General features: G+C 43.7%; 2 protein-coding genes across 4 annotated transcripts in view; one reads left to right on the top strand and one right to left on the bottom strand.

The window, feature by feature from the left end:
* Positions 1 to 6,938, top strand: part of LOC111655510 (titin-like) — a 174,811-nt gene extending 167,873 nt beyond the window's left edge. Inside the window, 6 exon segments of the mRNA XM_087174153.1 lie at positions 2 to 3,046; positions 3,168 to 3,324; positions 3,420 to 3,889; positions 4,007 to 4,160; positions 4,454 to 4,789; positions 5,572 to 6,938. Of these exon segments, the coding sequence (XP_087030279.1) occupies positions 2 to 3,046; positions 3,168 to 3,324; positions 3,420 to 3,889; positions 4,007 to 4,160; positions 4,454 to 4,789; positions 5,572 to 5,864 (4,455 nt within the window). The 3' untranslated portion in view covers positions 5,865 to 6,938.
* A 1,767-nt stretch (positions 6,939 to 8,705) lies between these two features.
* On the bottom strand, positions 8,706 to 17,669 carry LOC111655515 (calcium-responsive transcription factor-like). Of its 3 annotated transcripts, none has more exons than XM_023406955.2 (16): positions 17,501 to 17,669; positions 16,589 to 16,700; positions 15,457 to 15,675; positions 15,252 to 15,354; positions 15,089 to 15,176; positions 14,531 to 14,609; positions 14,261 to 14,450; positions 13,776 to 13,890; positions 13,555 to 13,698; positions 13,144 to 13,291; positions 11,850 to 11,953; positions 11,620 to 11,761; positions 11,420 to 11,486; positions 10,717 to 10,808; positions 10,379 to 10,607; positions 8,706 to 9,598 (listed from the first exon to the last, which is right to left on the bottom strand). In XM_023406955.2, exons 2-16 carry the CDS (start codon positions 16,676 to 16,678, stop codon positions 9,519 to 9,521), a joined length of 1,890 nt encoding a protein of 629 aa, XP_023262723.1. In that variant the 5' UTR covers positions 16,679 to 16,700; positions 17,501 to 17,669; the 3' UTR covers positions 8,706 to 9,518. The 3 variants fall into 3 exon arrangements, with proteins under 3 accessions (XP_023262723.1, XP_087030281.1, XP_087030282.1); XM_087174155.1 differs by lacking the exon at positions 17,501 to 17,669 and adding an exon at positions 17,399 to 17,494; XM_087174156.1 differs by lacking the exon at positions 17,501 to 17,669 and having other exon boundaries at positions 16,589 to 17,392.
* Positions 17,670 to 18,500: the final 831 nt, after the last annotated feature.

Below are 18,500 nucleotides of genomic sequence, written 5' to 3'. Positions count from 1 at the left end.
TGTGCGCTTTGGCGTCACCATCACTGTTCACCCTGAGCCTCGCGTCATCTGGCATAAGTCAGGACAGAAACTTATCCCTGGACATGATGAGAGGAAATACACTTTCATAAGTGACAAGGGTCTGTACCAGCTGATTATCCACAACCTCGACAATGAAGATGATGCTGAATACAGTGTCGTAGCCCGTAACAGGTATGGTGATGACAGCTGCAAGGCTCGTCTTACTGTTGTTCCTCGACCTAAACCAGCAGACCTCACCCTGAGGCCCATGTTCAAACGCCTGCTAGCAAATGTAGAGTGCAGGGAGGGCCAGAATGTGCGCTTTGAGATTAGAGTTTCCGGCCATCCAACACTGAAGTGGGAGAAGGATGGCACACCTCTAGCCTTTGGACCATCTATTGAGGTTGTTCATGAGGGTCTGGATTACTTCATCCTTCATGTGAGAGACACTCTTCCTGAGGACTCTGGCGTATACAGAGTTACGGCTACCAACTCCGCTGGATCTGCCAGTTGCCAGGCCACACTCAAAGTGGAGCGTGTCGCTCATGTAAAGAAGGATTATGAGACCAGTGAAAAGGAGAAGGAAAGGGTATCTGGAAAGGAGGAATTAGACAAAAAGGTGAGGCTGTCCCAGATTTTGGCAGGCACTGTTGTTACTCCTCTACCACCTGCAGCAGTACAAGCTGTAAGGGAGGCAGCCACCACGTTCAAACCTGCTGTGACAACTAAAAAGGGTGAGAAGACTGAGGCTGAGATACAGAAAGAAAAAGAGGAGAGGAAGAAGCGTGCAGATGAGAAGAGGCTGCGTATGCCTTATGTCGTCCCAGCTCCTCGTGTCATTAACCCAGCTGTTCTTGAGGAGGACGTAGAAATAAAACACTTCAAGCCATTCTCTGACATGAAATGGTACAAGAAGCTGCGGGATCAATATGAGTTCCCTGAGCCTATGGAGAAAATCAAGCAGAAGAGGATGAAGCGTATTCGCCTCTCCAGGTGGGAGCAGTTCTACGAGGTGCCAATCAGAATCAAGGACCAGTATAAGCCTAAGTGGCGCATCTCATCCATGACTCAGGATGACTTGGAGACTGTGAGGCCTGCAAGGCACCGCACTCCTTCCCCTGAGATGGATGCCTACCACAGGATCAGGCGGAGGTCCCTGGGTGACCTGTCAGATGAGGAACTGCTGCTGCCTGTGGACGAGTATCTGTCCATGAAGAGAACTGAGGAGGAGAGGCTTCGTCTGGAGGAAGAGCTGGAGCTTGGCTACTCTGTTTCTCCACCTAGCCTCAGCCCAGTGCGCTTTGAGCTGTCTACCCTGCGTCCCTCATCTCCAAGAAGAGCCTACAGTGATGATGAAGAGAGAGAAGAGGTTCACAGATATGACTCCTACCGTATTCCATCTAAATACGAGGCTGGCCCAAGTTTCGTTGATCTCCGCCAGCGTCACGACAAAGCCACATATAAACCTCCGAGACAGAAGCAGAGGGTGCATGAAGAGAGAGAAGATCAGGAGCTGCTGCGCCCGCACACAACTGCTCAGAGAATCTCCTCCTACAAGAGTGAACTCAAACGTATGGAGTTTGAGGAGAAGACACGAACCTCGAAAAAGGAAACAACTGTCACTGTTGCAAAGGTCTCTGAGAGCGTTGAATCTGAGCACCTGACAGCCATCACTTCAGAATATATTCCTAAACCAATTAAGAAGCTCCCAATGCCTGAACCCGAGAGGAGAAGATCTCCTACCCCAGAAAAGACTGTGAAGACAGACATAGTCCTCCCCAAAGTTGACTTTGCATCCAGATATGAGGAGAGGAAACAGGCTTTGAGATCAGAGAGAAGATCAGTGGAGAGGAGGGTTGAGGTGGTGACACAGGCTCCCTTCAGCCTTGACCACGCCCCACGTATTACCATCAGGTTGAGATCTCATCGCGTACCCTATGGCACCAACACAAGGTTTACCCTGAATGTCCAGGCCAAACCAGAACCAGAAGTCAAGTGGTTCCACAATGGAAAAGAGATTCATCAGAGCAGCAAATATCACATGACCAATATCAGTGGAGTTCTGACCCTCCAGATCATCAACTGTGTGACTGAAGACGCTGGCACTTACCGTGTGGTCTGCAAGAACGGCAAAGGAGAGACTTCTGACTATGCCACATTAGATGTAGCAGGAGCAGAATATGCTGCCTTCTCTTCACTCCGCAGAGATGAGGAGCCTCCATCCTCCCATCTGCCAGAAATGACCAGAACAGAGGTGTATCATGTCTCCTCCTCTAAGACAACAGTGAAGGAAACTGTGACAGAAACTGTGAAAGAGACCACCGCTGTTTTTGAGAAGCCAAGGGAGAAGCCTAGTGTTCCTGCCAAGATCCTGACCAAACCACAGTCTCTGACCGTAGAGGAGGGAGACCTCGCCAGATTTGAGTGTGATGTGGCTGGTGAACCTGCACCGTCTATCACCTGGATGCATGAAGGAGCAGTTGTCGGTTCCTCTGCCCGTCACCACATTGTCTCCACTCAATACAACTCCTCCTTTGAGATCACCGCTGTTGAGATGTCGGATGAAGGCAGCTACACTCTGCAGGTGGAAAACGCTGGAGGCAAACAAGAGGCCCATTTCACTCTTACGATCCGTAAATCTGAGTCCAAGGAAAAAGTAGTTGCCCCTCCCAGAGTCACCTCTCCAGAGGCAAAATCCCCTCTTGCCAAATCCCCTGAACCTGTGAAATCTCCTCAGAGAGTGAAGTCTCCTGAGCCAATCAAGTCACCTCAGAGAGTAAAGTCTCCAGTCTCACCAAAATCCCCTACCCCAAAATCCCCAACACCAAAGTCCCCTACTCCAAAATCCCCAACTCCATCTGAGAAGGAACGAGTGACCTCTCCAATCAAGTCACCAAAGAGAGTTATGTCACCAACTCTTGAAAAGAAGCCAGCCTTCTCTGTCAGTCTGAGCGACGTCACTGCAACCTCTGACTCTATTGTCAAGCTGTCAGTGAAGGTGACAGGAGAGCCCAAACCTGCAATCTCATGGTTGAAGAACGGAAAGGTAACATTATAATACATTAACTGTTCTACTGTTGGTTTCCAATTATTAATAGATAAAATAAGACCCAAAAGTGACATATTTCCATTGGTTGGTAACTGAATCATATTTTAATGATTGACAGGCTCTGTCTCAGGGTGGGAAGTATGAAATTTTTGAGGAGTATGGCTCAGCTTACCTTGAGATCTATGAATCAGAAGTCTCTGATAGCGGGGAGTACAAGTGCACTGCAACTAACAGTGCTGGAGTAGTGTCAACAACCTGCACAGTCACTGTACGAGGTAAGATAACACCTGCTTGTGTAAACACTTTTTAACCTCAAGCTAAAAACATTCAAACTGTTACTTACCTCAAAATACACTTATTTCTGTTTCAGGCTCAAAAATCTCTGAGGAGGTTGTGAAAAAGGAAATGGTCCATGAGGAGGTCCTGTCCTCTGTGAGGGAAGTCAAGTCCTCCCACAGCCAAGTGTCCATTACAGAGGGCCAGTCTCTGACTCTGAGGGCCAACATCCCTGGGGCCTCTGACATCAGGTGGATCCTGAATGGGGTTGAACTGGCCAGTTCAGAGCAATACAGATACGGAGTGTCTGGAAACGAGCAGACCCTGACCATCAGGTCAGTTGGCCAGAGCGAGCAAGGGATCATCACGTGTCAGGCTCAAACACAGCAAGGCCTGGTCCGGTGTCAGTTTGATACTGTGCTCTCAGCCAAGCGCTCAGATGCACCCCACTTCCTGGTGCAGCCCAGGTCCCAGAATGTGAATGAAGGACAAAATGTCAAGTTCACATGTGAACTTGCAGGAGAGCCTTCACCTGAGGTGGAGTGGTTGAAAGACAACATGATTGTGAGTAGTTTTCTCCAGAAAGTTCTGTTTGGTTAATCAAGCTGCAGGGATCTGTTTTAGGATAAATGAAACAATCAAAGCCTGTAGCTGATGTAACACAACTCTCTCTCTTTGCAGATATCTGTCACATCAAACATTAGACTGAGCTGCTCTAAAAATGTGTACACTCTGGAGATCTGTGAAGCCACAGTTGCAGACAGTGGGAAATACACGATAAAAGCCAAAAATCTTTTTGGACAGTGCTCTGCAACATCATCCCTCAACGTCCTCAGTAAGTTTTTACTGCATTCAACTAACACAATTAAACACACTGTGTCTCAGTGTGTTTAATTGGCTTGGATACTGAAATCTGTGATGAAAAATGACTTGGATTGCACCAAATTGTGCCAAAGCAAACATCTTAAATCTAATTCAAAATTCAAACCCATAAATGGAAATCCAAGGCACTTTAACACCCCGGCTTACACTCTGTGTTTGACGACACTGCATACACAGTTGCATACAGTATACTGTGGTTGTGGATATATGTGATATGAGCCATGTGCTTGTCATTTGCATTCTCAGCTCTTGTTGAAGAACCAACAAAAATGATTATTGTGGAGCAAAGAGCTTCTACTGATGCTGCCAGCATGCAGAAAGGTTTCTCAGCCTCGTCAGTTCATATGGAGACGGCTTCCGTGCAGGCCAGCAGTCGCAGCAGCAGCAGCTCCCGCTCTGCAGCTGCCCAGTACTCGTTTGAGAGCATGTCTGCGAGTAGCATGTCTGCCATGATGGCTGAGTCACTGGTTTCCATTAGCTCCAGCAGCCAAATGATGGAAATGTCCGCTCACTCGCATGTTGAGGCCTCCTCTTCCTCCGCCTCCTCCTCGCTGAGGGCCCTCACCACTGGGGTTAAAAGAGGTGAGACGTATTTTACAAGTTGCCTGAATCAGTAGGTAACTTGCTCTTACAGCATAACAGGAGATGGGCCTTGAATGATCTGAGCATCTTAGTGAGTACAGAATGTGAAGACGAATGTGATGTGAGAAGTCCCACTTGGTTAAAGAAGAGGTCCTCTCATGTAATCTTCAGTTCACATTTGAGAGTTTAGCCTTAATGTTTCCATTCCAGTCACAAGAAATAAGCCTCTGTTTTAATCAAAAATAAAAACCTGTTTGTTGGAAAGGTACACCTTCTTCTGTGCTGTGAAAAATAATTACTCAGTTGCAATAAAGTAAAAAAATAAAAAAAAATCATAGGTAGCCAACTTGGCAAGTTACTGTGGCTGAATAGCACTAGCATGTTCCAGGCTAGGTAGCATGTTACTGGTTAGCTTGCAAGCTACAGTAGCCCACCAAAATCACCAAAACTGGAGATACATGCAAATACAGGGTCAATAAGAACTCCATTATATGTGAAAATATTAAATAATAGTAAATAAAATGAGTCAATGACTGTGATAAGGAAACATTTGTTCTCTACTTCTAAATCTATAAGGATGTCAGAAATCATTAAACACCCTGCTGGTTTTCGACGTGTTCATACTGATGATGATTTGGCATGTTTCTGTGACTGCAATGTGAACATCAGTGAAGGTGTGAAAGCAATGACTAAATGAGAGAAACTACCAGAGGTTTGTATGAGACTTGTATTTTCACAGATGTAAACCTTCCATCACTGACCTCGTTCCTCTTCATTAACAGGCACTCCACCAAAGATCGAAGTCCTTCCACAGGAAGTCAGTGCTGAGCCAGGGAAGTCCCTGACGGTGGCAGGGGTGTTCTCCGGAGACCCCGCCCCCTCCATCCAGTGGGTCCGCTCCGGTCGGACCCTCCCCAACGGGGACGAGCGGTACCACGTGGAAAACACCGCTGACCTCTCCACTCTCGTGATCTCTGCAGTGAAGGAGGACGACGCCGGAGCATACACACTCCGACTGAACAACGAGCTCGGCTCCGACTCGGCAACCGTCAACATTCACATTCGGTCCATGTAAAAAAAAAGAAGAATAAAAAAAAAAGATAATTTATATCCCCCGTTTCCCTGATCCAGAACCTTTTTATTTAGTGAATTAGCAACGATAATCTACTTGATAAAGATCTGGGTTTCTGTTCTTGTAAATATGAACTATTTTTGTACCAATCTTGACATTAATTTATGCCAAACTAGACTCAAGTCTAAAGTTGTTATAAAATGTGCCATATTGGACAATTATGACTTAGGATTTTTGAACCACTTTTCTGTGACATGTACATAATGTATATAGCCGAATTTAACGGTTATGGGAAATGTATGCATTGTTATTTATGACAATAATATTAACTGAAACAAAAGAACAAATGTTTTAACAGGAGAAAGTTTCACCAGGAACGAATACCCTGTCAAACCAAGAAACTAAACTCTGTGCCTCAACAATAAGTTGAAGTCTGTAAGATTGCCTCAACAGGTGGAGAGGCTCCCTGTTGATGTTCTGAACCAGAAACAGAAAGACAAAGTTATTGTTTTGGACACGCATCTGTGCGTGTGATATTTCCTATGAGTTGTACCATGAGCATAAGACCCTGAGTGCTGTTTGCATTACCCTCATGTAAGCAGCATGAACTGGCCTTGTGCTCAGACTGACTGAGTCACACCACCATGATTTGATGACCTGCTGAGAGCGCGAGCGGCCTGCACTCTCAGCGTTTAGATCATTTTAATAAGGAGCGCTGCTTCTGTCACAGAACAGCCGGATTGGCTTTTCAAAACATAACATCTCCTGGCCTTAAAAGAAGAAAGTCAAGGCCGGTTCTGCTGTGCAGAAGCAGCGCTGTCTCTTGGAGGATAGTTAGGTAACGTGTTTGTGTGTTTGAGTGCGAGTGTTTTTAGCTTGTAGATCTTTCACTTGTCAGCAGTCAGGGTCTTCTTCATTCACCACAGTGATTCCATCTGCTGTGAAAGAGACAAAGAGAAGAGCAGTTTTGTTTTACCCTGCACTTTGATTTAATTGATCTGTTGATGTAGAACTATATTTCATCCTCCTTGAGTTTTATGCATTACTGATTTAATAAAGCATGATTTCAGCACTACACTCACATTGTCTCCTTGTGTTTTGGTCTCTGGTGTGTTTCCTGTTCTCATGTTGATCAGTGGTAGAAGATAACTAAGTGCATTCAATCATCTACTGTACTGAAGAAGTAGAAGTACTCTACTTGAGTATTTCCATTTTATGTTACTTTATACTGAGGAGAATAATGAATAAAATCACATTTATCTGCTACTGATTACTTTTCAGAGTTATAAAACAGCATATAACATACAACACATAATCGAAGTTCACACCTTTCTAAAGTTGGAAGGCAGTGATGAAGTGTGGTCGTGGTAAACTCAGCAAACATTAAAACTGAATGAATCTTATTTTATTTCTAAACCTTCAAACACAGACTTTATATCAGACCATGGTCTCTGTGAAGAATCCTCTGCCTCATCTTTATCTGACGTCCCCAGCGTTAGGACACTGACAGGTTCAAACATGGCTGACAGTGTGGGCTGTGATTGGTTTTTCTCCTGTGATGGACACAGTGCATGGTCTATCACATTTTCAAAATAAGAGAAAGTTCATTCCCTGACTAAAAGCTGCTTCAAAATAAAAGTACTTTATATAAATGAAGTACAGTCAGAGGTACAATATGTCTTTATCTTTATAATATTTCTAAAAAATAAAACTAGAATTACCACCTTGCAGATGTAAGCCTCTGCCAAAACACTTCTCTCAAGATACTGCGTGCACAGGGCCAAAACCACGTTTTATGAGGTCACACTGACCTTGACCATTGAACACAAAAATCTAATCAGTTTATCCTTGAGTCCAAATGAATGTTTGTGCCAAATTTGAAGAAACTCCTTCAAGGTGTTACTGAGATATCGTGTCCACCAGAATAAGACGGACAACCGAAAACAGTATGGCTCCAGCTCCAACGGCCGCCGTTGCAGAGGAATAATAAAATTCAAGTAAAGAAAATTTGCAGAAAAATATACTGAAATACAGTACTCAAGGTAATGTACTTAGTTACTGTCGACCCCACATTTCTTCCATACACTCACTGTTATGATGCCACCGGTCTCTCATCTGCAGTCCCAATGAATCTCATCAATTCATGTAGACGTCCTCCGTCACTGTCTGCAGGGCTGAATTTCTTTCCTGGTCTGACCATCAGGTCAAAGACAAGAGTTTTAACTTTACATATAGAACATTTAAAATAAGCTAAGGGCAGCAGCCGAACCAACATCAGGGCTTGTCAACACCAGACAACTGTGGAGTCCTTTAGCATGTCGCCAAGACCGCCCTCAGACCTGATGTGGTTCTGGTGTGAGAACCAATGAAGAGCCATGTCATGGAAAGAGCCCTTCGACACAGGAGGGAGAACTATGAGGGCGTATTCAGCAACTGCCAGACAGAGCTGAAGGTGAGGTACTTACCTGTGGAGGTCGGAGCAGGACAGTCCCTCTATGTTCAGCTTCAGGGGAGGAGAGGGAGGAGGAGGAGAGCCATCTACAACAACATGGAGGCTGCAGAGGAAGCTGGATCTGGATCACCTGTGAGGGTCTGAAACACCTGATGACCTCAGGATACATCACTGATGAGCACAGCATCAGCATACGTTTCTATACAAACCCAGTATCTGTAATAAAAATCCAGTGATATATAAAACCCCCTGCTGGACAGTGTTTCCAGCATTAGGAGATATTTTACATTTAATATTTTAACTGCTTTTATTTGTAATGGAGTCATTTTACACAGATAGTAATAAATAATAATAAAAGGCTCAGATTTTCATAAAACTTGATCATTCCCTCGTTTAAAAAAGACATTTTCATTTTATTACTACAGACCTGGTGATTCCATTTCAACAAGAAGCTTCTGTCGTAACAACATATCACATCATTTCTAGTTAAGACAAGAAAGTTTCTTCTTTATATTGACAAACTTATTTCATTAAACTACAAGATCATATCTCAACGAGAAACTTTTTTTTGTCCGAGGAGAATGTTTGTGATATAAGAAGCTAAAGTTATGTTACAACAAGAAACGTTTCTTTTCAAAAGGTATATTTTGATATGAAGTAAATGGTGACATGACAAATATCTTGTTTTAACATAAAAATAACCAGAAAATAATCACGGTGGCAGGAATATTGAATATATGATCAAAGATACATTTGTTGGGTTAAATTTTGTTTGTTATAATCACATTAATTTGACATTAGTCCTTAATGAAAGAAAAAAAACATAACCTGATAAAACAATGTATTGAGAACATTTTCCATCTTAAAGATAAAGTGCAAATATTAAGACTGTACAAAACACAGGATGTTATTTACATCAACAATATTCACATTTGTAAGTTTCAGCTGTACGACCAGTCTGCTCGTATCATAAACTTCACACTGAAAAATGATTTACCCTGTTTTCTAAAGGAAATTCAGTTTTCATTCACTGATCATTTCTAAATGCTTACCATCAAATTACACTTCCTGCACAGATGTTTCAAAGTAAAAGCCCAGCAGCAGCTCAAAGAACAAAATTAATTCAAATGTAATTAATGAGTTAGTGTTAATTCGGAGCAGCAGAGTAACATGACTGTCACACTAATGATATTAATTCTGTAGATTCAACATGGAGGGTCCTCCATCTCTTTCATCTTCATCTCCTCTTCTTCTTCTTCCTTCAACTCCACCTGAAGCTCGTTGGCTGAGAGAGAAACAGAGTTTGTTACTTCATCTGACTGAAAACTAAAATAATTGTTTGTTAACCTCTCTCAAAACCATCTCTCAAACAGATATCGTCACAGTAACAAGACCAAAAGGTCTTTTTTTAGTCTTTCAAAAAAAATCTGAAACACAAGCGCAAAAGTTGAAGGAATGCAAGTTGCTAATGTTAGCATGTCTGGGTAAGCCAAGGTCAAGACTTCAAACATAACCACATAATACTGTGTTGACTACATCAGAGTGTATACTAATGTTACTGACAGACTTTGCCAATGATTAACTCTAGTTCCACTGCAATACAACTACTGTCCTGTGTATTTATCCTGTGTCTTGAGTCATTAGCCTGTTAGCTTTAGCCTCAGTCTGTTAGCATCATTTGTCCGTGAATACTACTTTACAGTGTTCTCCCTTTAAAGTGAGTCACATGGAAACATTATCAATCATCTGCTGAAGGCAGTTTTCAACCAGCTCATGGATCTAACGTTAGCTTAATTAGCTAACTAGCTAAAGGTGATAAAATCTCCTTGTGAAAGATAATTTTAGTATAATCAACGGTCGAGGGCAGGAAATGAAAATCTGCTGTTTTTTACTTATGTCTTAAACCAGGGACCAAGTTGAATCTGCAACTGTTAACACTGTAGACTGTATAAAGACTGATAATAGAACATTCTAGAATGTAAGACTGTCAATATATGACAGGCCTAGCAACAGTAACTAAGGAGGCAGGCTTATAGAACAGCCAGTTAAATGTATTTGTGATTACCCTGCTCTCTGTTGTCAGTGGCATCGATGATCTGCAGCTCCACGTTCTCTCCATTCTGGAGAACCACCTGCTGGGTTCCTCCACCAGCCTGCTGCCCCACATCTAGCTTTTCCTCTGGGCCCGATGCCCCTGCTGACCCCCCTGCAGGGGTCTGGAGGAAGAAGGAGGGACTGATGACCAGGGGCAGGGAGGGCAAGGGAGGAGGAGGAGGGAGCGGCTGAAGGATTCCCTGTCAGATAAACACATTTTGTACTTTAGTCAACTTCAGCTCCAGACTGATTATGAACTGACTGATTCTGGACTGACTGTGAACCGACTGGTTGTTGATGATGTCTCACCTGCAGCTGAGCAAAGATCTTTGGCTGCAGAGAGGTGAGAGAGCTGAAGAGCTGAACGGCTTCAGGAGACAAACAGTCACTGCCGTCCACGTCTACAGAGAGAGAAGACATTAGAACCAGTCCTCCACAGGTTGCTGCGTTCATGACACACTGTATAATCTACTGCACGTCTGTCCATCATGTGGCTCTCCACATAATAAACAAGCTACATCTGTTCTTCTGATCCAGGAGTCCCTGAGAACAATCTGAGAGGTTCTACAGGTCCATGTGGAGCTCCTGCTTCAAGGGTTTGGTTTGAAGGTTCAGAGGTTTTGAGACCAGACTAGAATGAGCTTTAGGAAGGGTAAGGGTTGGAGTTGTGGTCTAGGTTAGACATGGTCATGGTTTATAGGGACCATAAGGGACCCATAAGATCACTCCCATCAATTACCATAAATTTACTGTTGATGTTCTGACAGAAAATATTAACGTTAAAAACATTTAATACGCCTCTGCTGTTGCCTCTCTACACTGTTGTCACTTGAACAGCCCCTGACCTGTTCTGGTGGATTTGGTCATTGACTCTTTCAGATTATCTTTTAAAACACAGAGTGAGCTTCACTTCATAATTAATTTAGTTGGACACATGTTATATAGTTGCAGAATAAATTTGATGAAATTTTATATGTGTGTGTGTGTGTGTGTGTGTGTGTGTGTGTGTTACCTTCAGCAGCAGGAGTCAGTGTCAGTGTGACCGTCTCCTCCAGGGGGTCAGTACTGCCTTCTGTCCACTAGGGGGAGACAGTGTGACTTGTTATTACTCTGACTGTACAGATCACTGTGTGTCTGACTCTGTGTGTCTCGTGTGTTTGTCTCTGTGAACAGATGATATTCTATATTTATGTTCTGGTGTGTCTGAAGAACCTCGGTGGCGCTGGCCGTCAGCCCCAGGGCCTTCTGGGACTCGTGGATGTGGTTCTTGATGTCGTTGATGGTGGGGAAGAACCTCAGGTTGTGTCTCTCTGGAAGTCCTTCAGATTTAAACAGCTCCTTCTCCACAAAACGCCTGAAGACACGAGTAACACACATCACACATCAACAACCTCAGCACCCGAATGTCACACAGGTGTCTGAGTCACAGGTGTGATTCTCACCTGAGCTGTTTGCGGACGGTGTAGACCTGATGATGACCTGCAGCCACCAGCTGTCTGATCCTCTCTGCCACCCGCGGGTGGAGACGAGACGGCATCAGCCCAGTCTGACAAAGAGGGAGAGACGGCACTGTTCGTACCACACTGGCATCATGATCAATTCAAATTATCAATCAATAATCAAACTACTGTTCAGATCATCAGGTCATGTCCTGATCTCCTTCCTGCTCTGCAGAGGATGAATCTTTGGATTTTAACGACTATGATCTTTGCACTGGATAAACTTTACATATTTAACTCAACGACTCCTGGGTTCTCCTCAAGGACCTCTACAATAAGGATTCCTGTAACTTCCTTTACGACCAGTAAAATTTCCTCACTTCCTCGTCTCGTCAACCCCCTTGATTTCCTTCAAGGACCTTTAAAACCTGGAGCTTCTTCAGAGGTCTGCAAAAACTCATCGAGGCTACCTGGAAATTCTTAAAGAAAGGTCCACGAAAACTTACTTAAGGAAACGCTGATTTCTCTTGAAGAACCCCTTTATAGGTCCTGGAACCTTTACAAGCCCCTCATACATTTTCTCAAGGACAGAACTCTGACAACACCTTAAACCTCCTCAAGGAAGCCTTGATTTTCCTCAAGCACTACTTAAACAATCTCAATGAACCTCAGAAGCTCCACAAGGACCTCTAGAATTTCATCAAGGATTCATGGAACCTGCTTGGTGTCTCCTGAATCTTCCTTAAGGACTCCCCAAACTTCCTCAAGGACCCAAGGAGCTTAACACAACTCAATACAACTTCCTCACTGACATTATACTCTCCAGAATTCTTCTCAGGAAACCCTGAAATCTCATCAAAACCAGTTAGAACTTGTTCAAGGACCTTCAACCTTCTCAAAGACCCCTAGAGCTTCCTCAAGGATCTTATAACCTCCTCAAAGGCTCCGTGAAGAACCCTGATTTTTCTCACAGACTTCATAACCTCCTTAATGACTCCTTGAAACTCCTCAAGGACCCCCATAACTTCCTCTCTTCAACCTCCCCATGGATCTGTATAGCTTCTTCAAGAACTCATGTACCCCACTCAAGGAACCGTAGACCACCATCAAGGACTCTGAGAACCTCCTCAAGTACTTCTTCAACAACTCTTCAACTTCCCAAGGACCTCCTGACCTCCCTGAAGGACTCCTTGAACTTCCTCCAGGACTTCCTCAAACTAGTTAAATCCTTCTTCTGTAGTTTGTTGATGTTGTGGTTGTAATGAGTTCTGTTGCCTGGGAGACGCTGCTCCCATACCTGCTGTCCCTTCTCCTCCATTGTCTCCTCCTCCTCTTCCTCAGGCTGGTAGGTGGGAGGCGGGAGGTCAGGGGGAGGAGGTGGAATGGGGGGCAAGTCCATAGAATGATACAGGTGAGCTCTCTCAGTGGGGAGCTGCAGGTAAAACCTACAGACACAGAAACAGGTTCACGTGATGTGACATTAGTTCAGGCATGGACAGATTATGAAACATTGCCCCCGTCCCTTTCTAGACCCCCAGTTGTTGTAGCCTGTATGTGTCTCTTTGTGGTTGTGTCTCTTTGTAGTTGTTTTGTGTCTCTGTGGTGGTTTTCTGTCTCTTGGCCTGGTATGCTCATTCAATAATCCATCCATACATTGAGTTGAGTTCATAAATAACTAAAGCAGCAGGTTGTGCTCTACATGTTCTACCTGATGACCCCTCCAGTCTCCAGGTTCTGGTTCTTCAGACACTGGAAGGCCTTTTCCTGTTCCTGTCTCACTGTCTTCCTGTCGGCTGTCAGCTCTGTAGAAACTCTGAACTCTGGAAACTTTCGAACTTTCTTTATGTAGATCCTAAAACAGATGACAAGCTCATCACTGGAATTGTTCATGTTTCAGGCGTTCAGGTTAGATAAATATTTGGTGTTTACCTGGCCGGACAGGTAGCTTTGTACGTGACCTCATCAGTGAGCTCAGAATTCTTCTTCGGCTGCTGTCCCTTCCTGCGAGGTCCGAACTGACACTCCATCACCACTGCCCTGCTGCCTGGAAATACACCAGACTCCACCTGTAACTACCATGTGACAGGAGGTTTCTCAGTTTGTCTAGACAGGCTGCGTAGCCTCACCTGTATCTCTGAGGAGATACATGAATGAGAGGGGACAGTTAATAAGAGGACACAGAGATGGAGACGACCACATACAGCAGGTCCTTGGCTGGACTCAGACCTTATACCCTGGGTCCACCAGAACATTGATCTTTGTTCGATCAAAGTCTGTTCAAATTTACTGTCCACATTTATGTCATTTCAGACAGACAGAAAGGACAAAGACTGATTTAAAAAATGACGAATAATAAATCATTAGAAAATAACTAAAACCGATCCTCATCTTTTTGGACCGACGGGCTTCGTTACCTGCGTTGACGAATGGGATGCCATCGTAGGGGACGTACTGCGACTTCCACATGAGTCTGGTTGCTGGTTTGTCCAAAGATGGAGACTGACGAGTCCCAAAAACACAACTGGTCTCTTGTTTATGGAGCAACAAGATGGCCTCCACCTCTGCCCCCGAACAGCAGAACCCTCTGTAGGAATCTCCCAACTTCTACTGCCACAGCAGGAGGTGCAAGTTAATGTCGGTTAGAGTCATAACACACAGATGTTTGCACACGTGTTTGTACTGACCTCCATGCTGCGTAGTCTCAGAGCCCAGCTGGGGGCGTCGGAGGACAGCGTCTTCGTCGGAGCAGAAACATCCAGACGGCTGATAACAACACACACTGTTAACCCTCACATCAAGTCTTTACTCAACTCTGTGGGGCTCCATTTAAAGGAATACTACATCTAAAACACATGCTGTGAATATCTAACACTGAACACCTGCGGTATGGTGGCTGAGAGGGTTCAATTCACAGCAGGGTTACAGTTCATCAGGAGTGATATGAGGTTCAGTGTCAGAGCACATTGAAAAACTAAACTGCATCACAGAGATTAAATTATAGGATTATTTGACTGATGATTACACTTAAATATAAACAGGAATTATCCAACAGAAATAAATTAATTAATGTAAAATACGCACAAAAGCGAGCAGAGAGATGGGATCTTTTTTAAAAGAAGATCTAACAGTGAGATAACAATGGTCTCATCATTTACAGTTTGTTGACCCCTGTCAGCCACCGTACTGTGGTCTCTGTGACCTGTGATGACACTGTTGGTTGTGAAATCTGGATGTGAAACAACCTGGTGGCAGCCGTCTGTTCACTGGGAGCTCCACTGCTGCTGGTGCTGTCATCTGTTACCGTGGTTACCGGGACGTCAACAACAGGATCTACAGGCATAAACATAAACAAATAAATTCACAGCAAGCAACGTTAACAGATCAGATCACCGATCAGAAACCGACCTGCTGGACTGCTGGAGGAGAACACAGCCAGCTGGGACCCTGACAGCTGATTGGACGGAATGACAAAATACTCTCTTCCCTCTGATTGGTCCGTCACAATCACCTGACACACAGACAAAAACCCAGAATGAAGTAGATAAACAACAATAATAGATGTTGATAAACAGATTTAAAGCACAAGTACGTGTCTCACGTTCAGTCTCACCAGACATTCACAGGACAGCGTCTGACCTCGCGGCTCCATGATGATCAGCTGATTCTGAAACGGTGCTAGGGGAGGAGCCTGCAGCTGTGATGTCATCCAGGTGTCAGCAGATGGATCTGAGGGGGTGGAGCCTGCAGGAGGCAGAGGAGGTTTTGTTTCTGTGGTCACACTAGCTGTGGGTGGTGGGAGGGTCCAGTCAGCTGATCCAGGACCTGCAGACTGAGAGGAAGTAATGGTCAGGTTTTGTGTCTCAGGATCAGCCAACAGAATCTCTACCTGATGAATTCTGCAGATACATTTTACACATACAAAAAAAACACCAACAAATGTCTGTGGAGCAGAACCAGGCAGATACACACTGATCATTAAATATCCAGACCCCATGTGAGCTGATGCTGAGACTACCTGCCTTTCAAACACACTCTGACCTGTCTCAACGACACTGCATCCAGACACCAATCAGACAGAGAAGTGTAAAGAACATTGTGAGAAACTCTGGACAGAAGAAACTAAAGCCAAAGTAGATCAGGACGTGATGTTCCTAAACAGAGAGGATGAACAGTCAGAGACAAACACATCATCACCAACTGAAATCAAATTAACTCCAGATATAAATTTCTTTAAAACAAAGGTTCAGTGCTGCTAAAAGCTGGATTCATTTCTAGGTAATTGTATCTATTGTTGTTGTCTTTGTTTGTCTATTTATAGGTTGATGTTGTTGTTGTTGTTGTCTCTTTTCTCACTAAACAGCTGTATATTTTTAGCTTATTGTAGGATATTGTCACTTGTGTTGTCTGTTTTGTGTCGTTTTCGCTATTGACTGTTATAATTACATTAGACATGTAAAAGCCCAACTAGAGACATTCGAGAATTAGCAACAGCTGCAAACTCTCTGTGCAACAATTAGTTTCATGCCCTGTTTTGAAGCTATGTTAAATTGCATTGCATCAAAATAAATAAGCAAAACTAAATAAAAAATCTAAATCAGAGGCAGATCAAGACCAAGTCCAGGATCAGGGACCACAAAATGGCCAAGTGCAATATCCAAATCAGGAGCTGCATTTATTTGATGAAGGTAAATGTGTCACATTGTTGTGCATTGTTAGCAAATCTCAGTACAAATCTGCCTCACCTGTTCAGGCTCAGGACAGGTGTTTCTGTCAGCGACCGTCTCTGTGGTGACGACCCCAGAGTCAGAGGGATCTGGCCCTGCCTCCTCCATCTTTTCCTCACATCACCAACACCTTCATTCAAGGTGATAAAACATGTTTTATTTCCATGTTCCTCTTTAATTTCTCACAGTGATTGAACTGATGTCTGTTTAGACTAAAGTTCTCGATCCTTTACACAAGTAAAAGTATCAACACATCAATGTAAAATACTCAGTGACAAATACAAGTCCTACATTTACAGTGCTATTGAAGTAAAGGTACAGAAGGTTTATCAGCTGAAGTTACTTGAGTATTACAAGGACATTTCTGGAGAAAAAATAAAATTAATTAAATTAATCCTGAGTCATGGATGATTCAGCATTTTACTGTTGTGGCTGCTTTAAGTACGTCATATACAGTTACATACACTTTATATAGAGCTGTGTGTGGTGTTTTGCATTTACTCATTTGACAGATGCCTTTATCTAAACCGACTTATAAATGACGTAAAAGCTAATTGATCTGAACAGGAGTAACTAGTTATCAGTGTTGATGCAGCGCGGCTCTTCACTTCATTTAAAAACTGTTTAAACCAGAGACACTGAGCTGAAGTCAAAATGTGGCGTTTTGTTATTCTGCTATGTTGGACTGAGTGTTAGCATGAAGCTAACAGTGAGCTAACGTGTTCCCTCAGTTTAAAGCCGTGACAGTTAGCTCTGAGATAACCACCCGGTAGCTCTGTGCTAGCCGTCCATCAACTGTGTGCTAGCTGTACGTTAGCAGTACGTTACCGCTGCGTTAGCCGCAGTTAGCTCAGAGCTAGCCACCGTTAGCTCCTCTCCGCTGTCCGACATATTTATCTCAGCGGGGAAATGAAAACGAGTCTACTCAACCTCGTCTTCAGTCGTCGCCTCCCTCCGCGGCACAACAAACACGATTCGCTGTTTTCTCAACGTCTACTGTCTTGACCCTCAGTGGACACCGTCGTTTGGTATCAGTTGTAGTACCTGCTTTTAATCGTTGAATGGTACTGTTGTCGCTTTAAAAACCATAATATGGACACCGTCTCCTGCCGGTGCGTGCTGCACACCAAAGTCCATTTACAAATCTAGCAGTTTTAATTTTGTCCTGCCTCCGTCATCGAGTCCACACATCATAGATGATAATGGACACATGTGACACATAGCTCCATTAAAAAAGTAGTTTAATATTTCCAGCTTATCTCTAAAAACACAGTCATAGAAGATAAAGCTCTCGGACATGTTGCACCCACTGAAAGTCGGCATGTCTCAAACAATATCTAATATTCGGTGAAATTTAAAAGAACATCACACCAAACTCCATTTAAAAAATCCGACAGTTAAATATTTTCATACTTCCCGCTAACTGTATACACATTTCAAAGATCAAAGTAGTAATAATAGTTTGTGATGATTTATAGTCCATTTCCTAAGAAATTTTACATTTATAACTATTTGCAAAACAGTCGGTTTTGTATATTTTTCTGCTTTCCTCAACATGTACACACTTGATTAAAAAACCTGTGACAAATCAAAAGAATTAACTCTTCAGTTCTCTTGTAATACCTCATATTCAGATGAGTCTTATGTTAATCTTGCACGGTGGTGCAGTGGTTAGCGCTGTCGCCTCACAGCAAGAAGGTTCCGGGTTTGAGTCCCGGCTCGGCCGTGGGATCTTTCTGTGTGCAGTTTGCATGTTCTCCCCGTGCCAGTGTGGGTTCTCTCCGGGTTCTCTCCGGCTTCCCCACAGTCCAAAGACATGCAAAATGGGGACTAGGCTAATTGGATACTCTAACCATAGGTGTGGCTGTGAGTGTGAATGGTTGTCTGTGTCTATGTGTTTCCCCTGATGGACTGGCGACCTGTCCAGGGA

This window comes from Seriola lalandi, unplaced genomic scaffold (genome assembly GCF_002814215.2).
Source record: "Seriola lalandi dorsalis isolate HSWRI2012SDOR001 ecotype SW California unplaced genomic scaffold, Sedor1 jcf7180002054321, whole genome shotgun sequence".
Taxonomy (NCBI): Eukaryota; Metazoa; Chordata; class Actinopteri; order Carangiformes; family Carangidae; genus Seriola; species Seriola lalandi.
Note: the sequence above shows the minus strand (reverse complement) of the source record. Positions and strands in the feature narration are given on the sequence as shown.

Bases quoted from the DNA above. Each gene is read 5' to 3' on its own strand.
- LOC111655515 (XM_023406955.2), bottom strand. From the start codon at position 16,678: ATGGAGGAGGCAGGGCCAGATCCCTCTGACTCTGGGGTCGTCACCACA. The intron at 15,177-15,251 runs GTCGGTTTCTGA...TTATGCCTGTAG, and splicing joins CTCCTCCAGCAGTCCAGCAG to ATCCTGTTGTTGACGTCCCG. The intron at 9,599-10,378 runs GTAATCACAAAT...TTTCTCTCTCAG, and splicing joins CACTGACAACAGAGAGCAGG to CCAACGAGCTTCAGGTGGAG.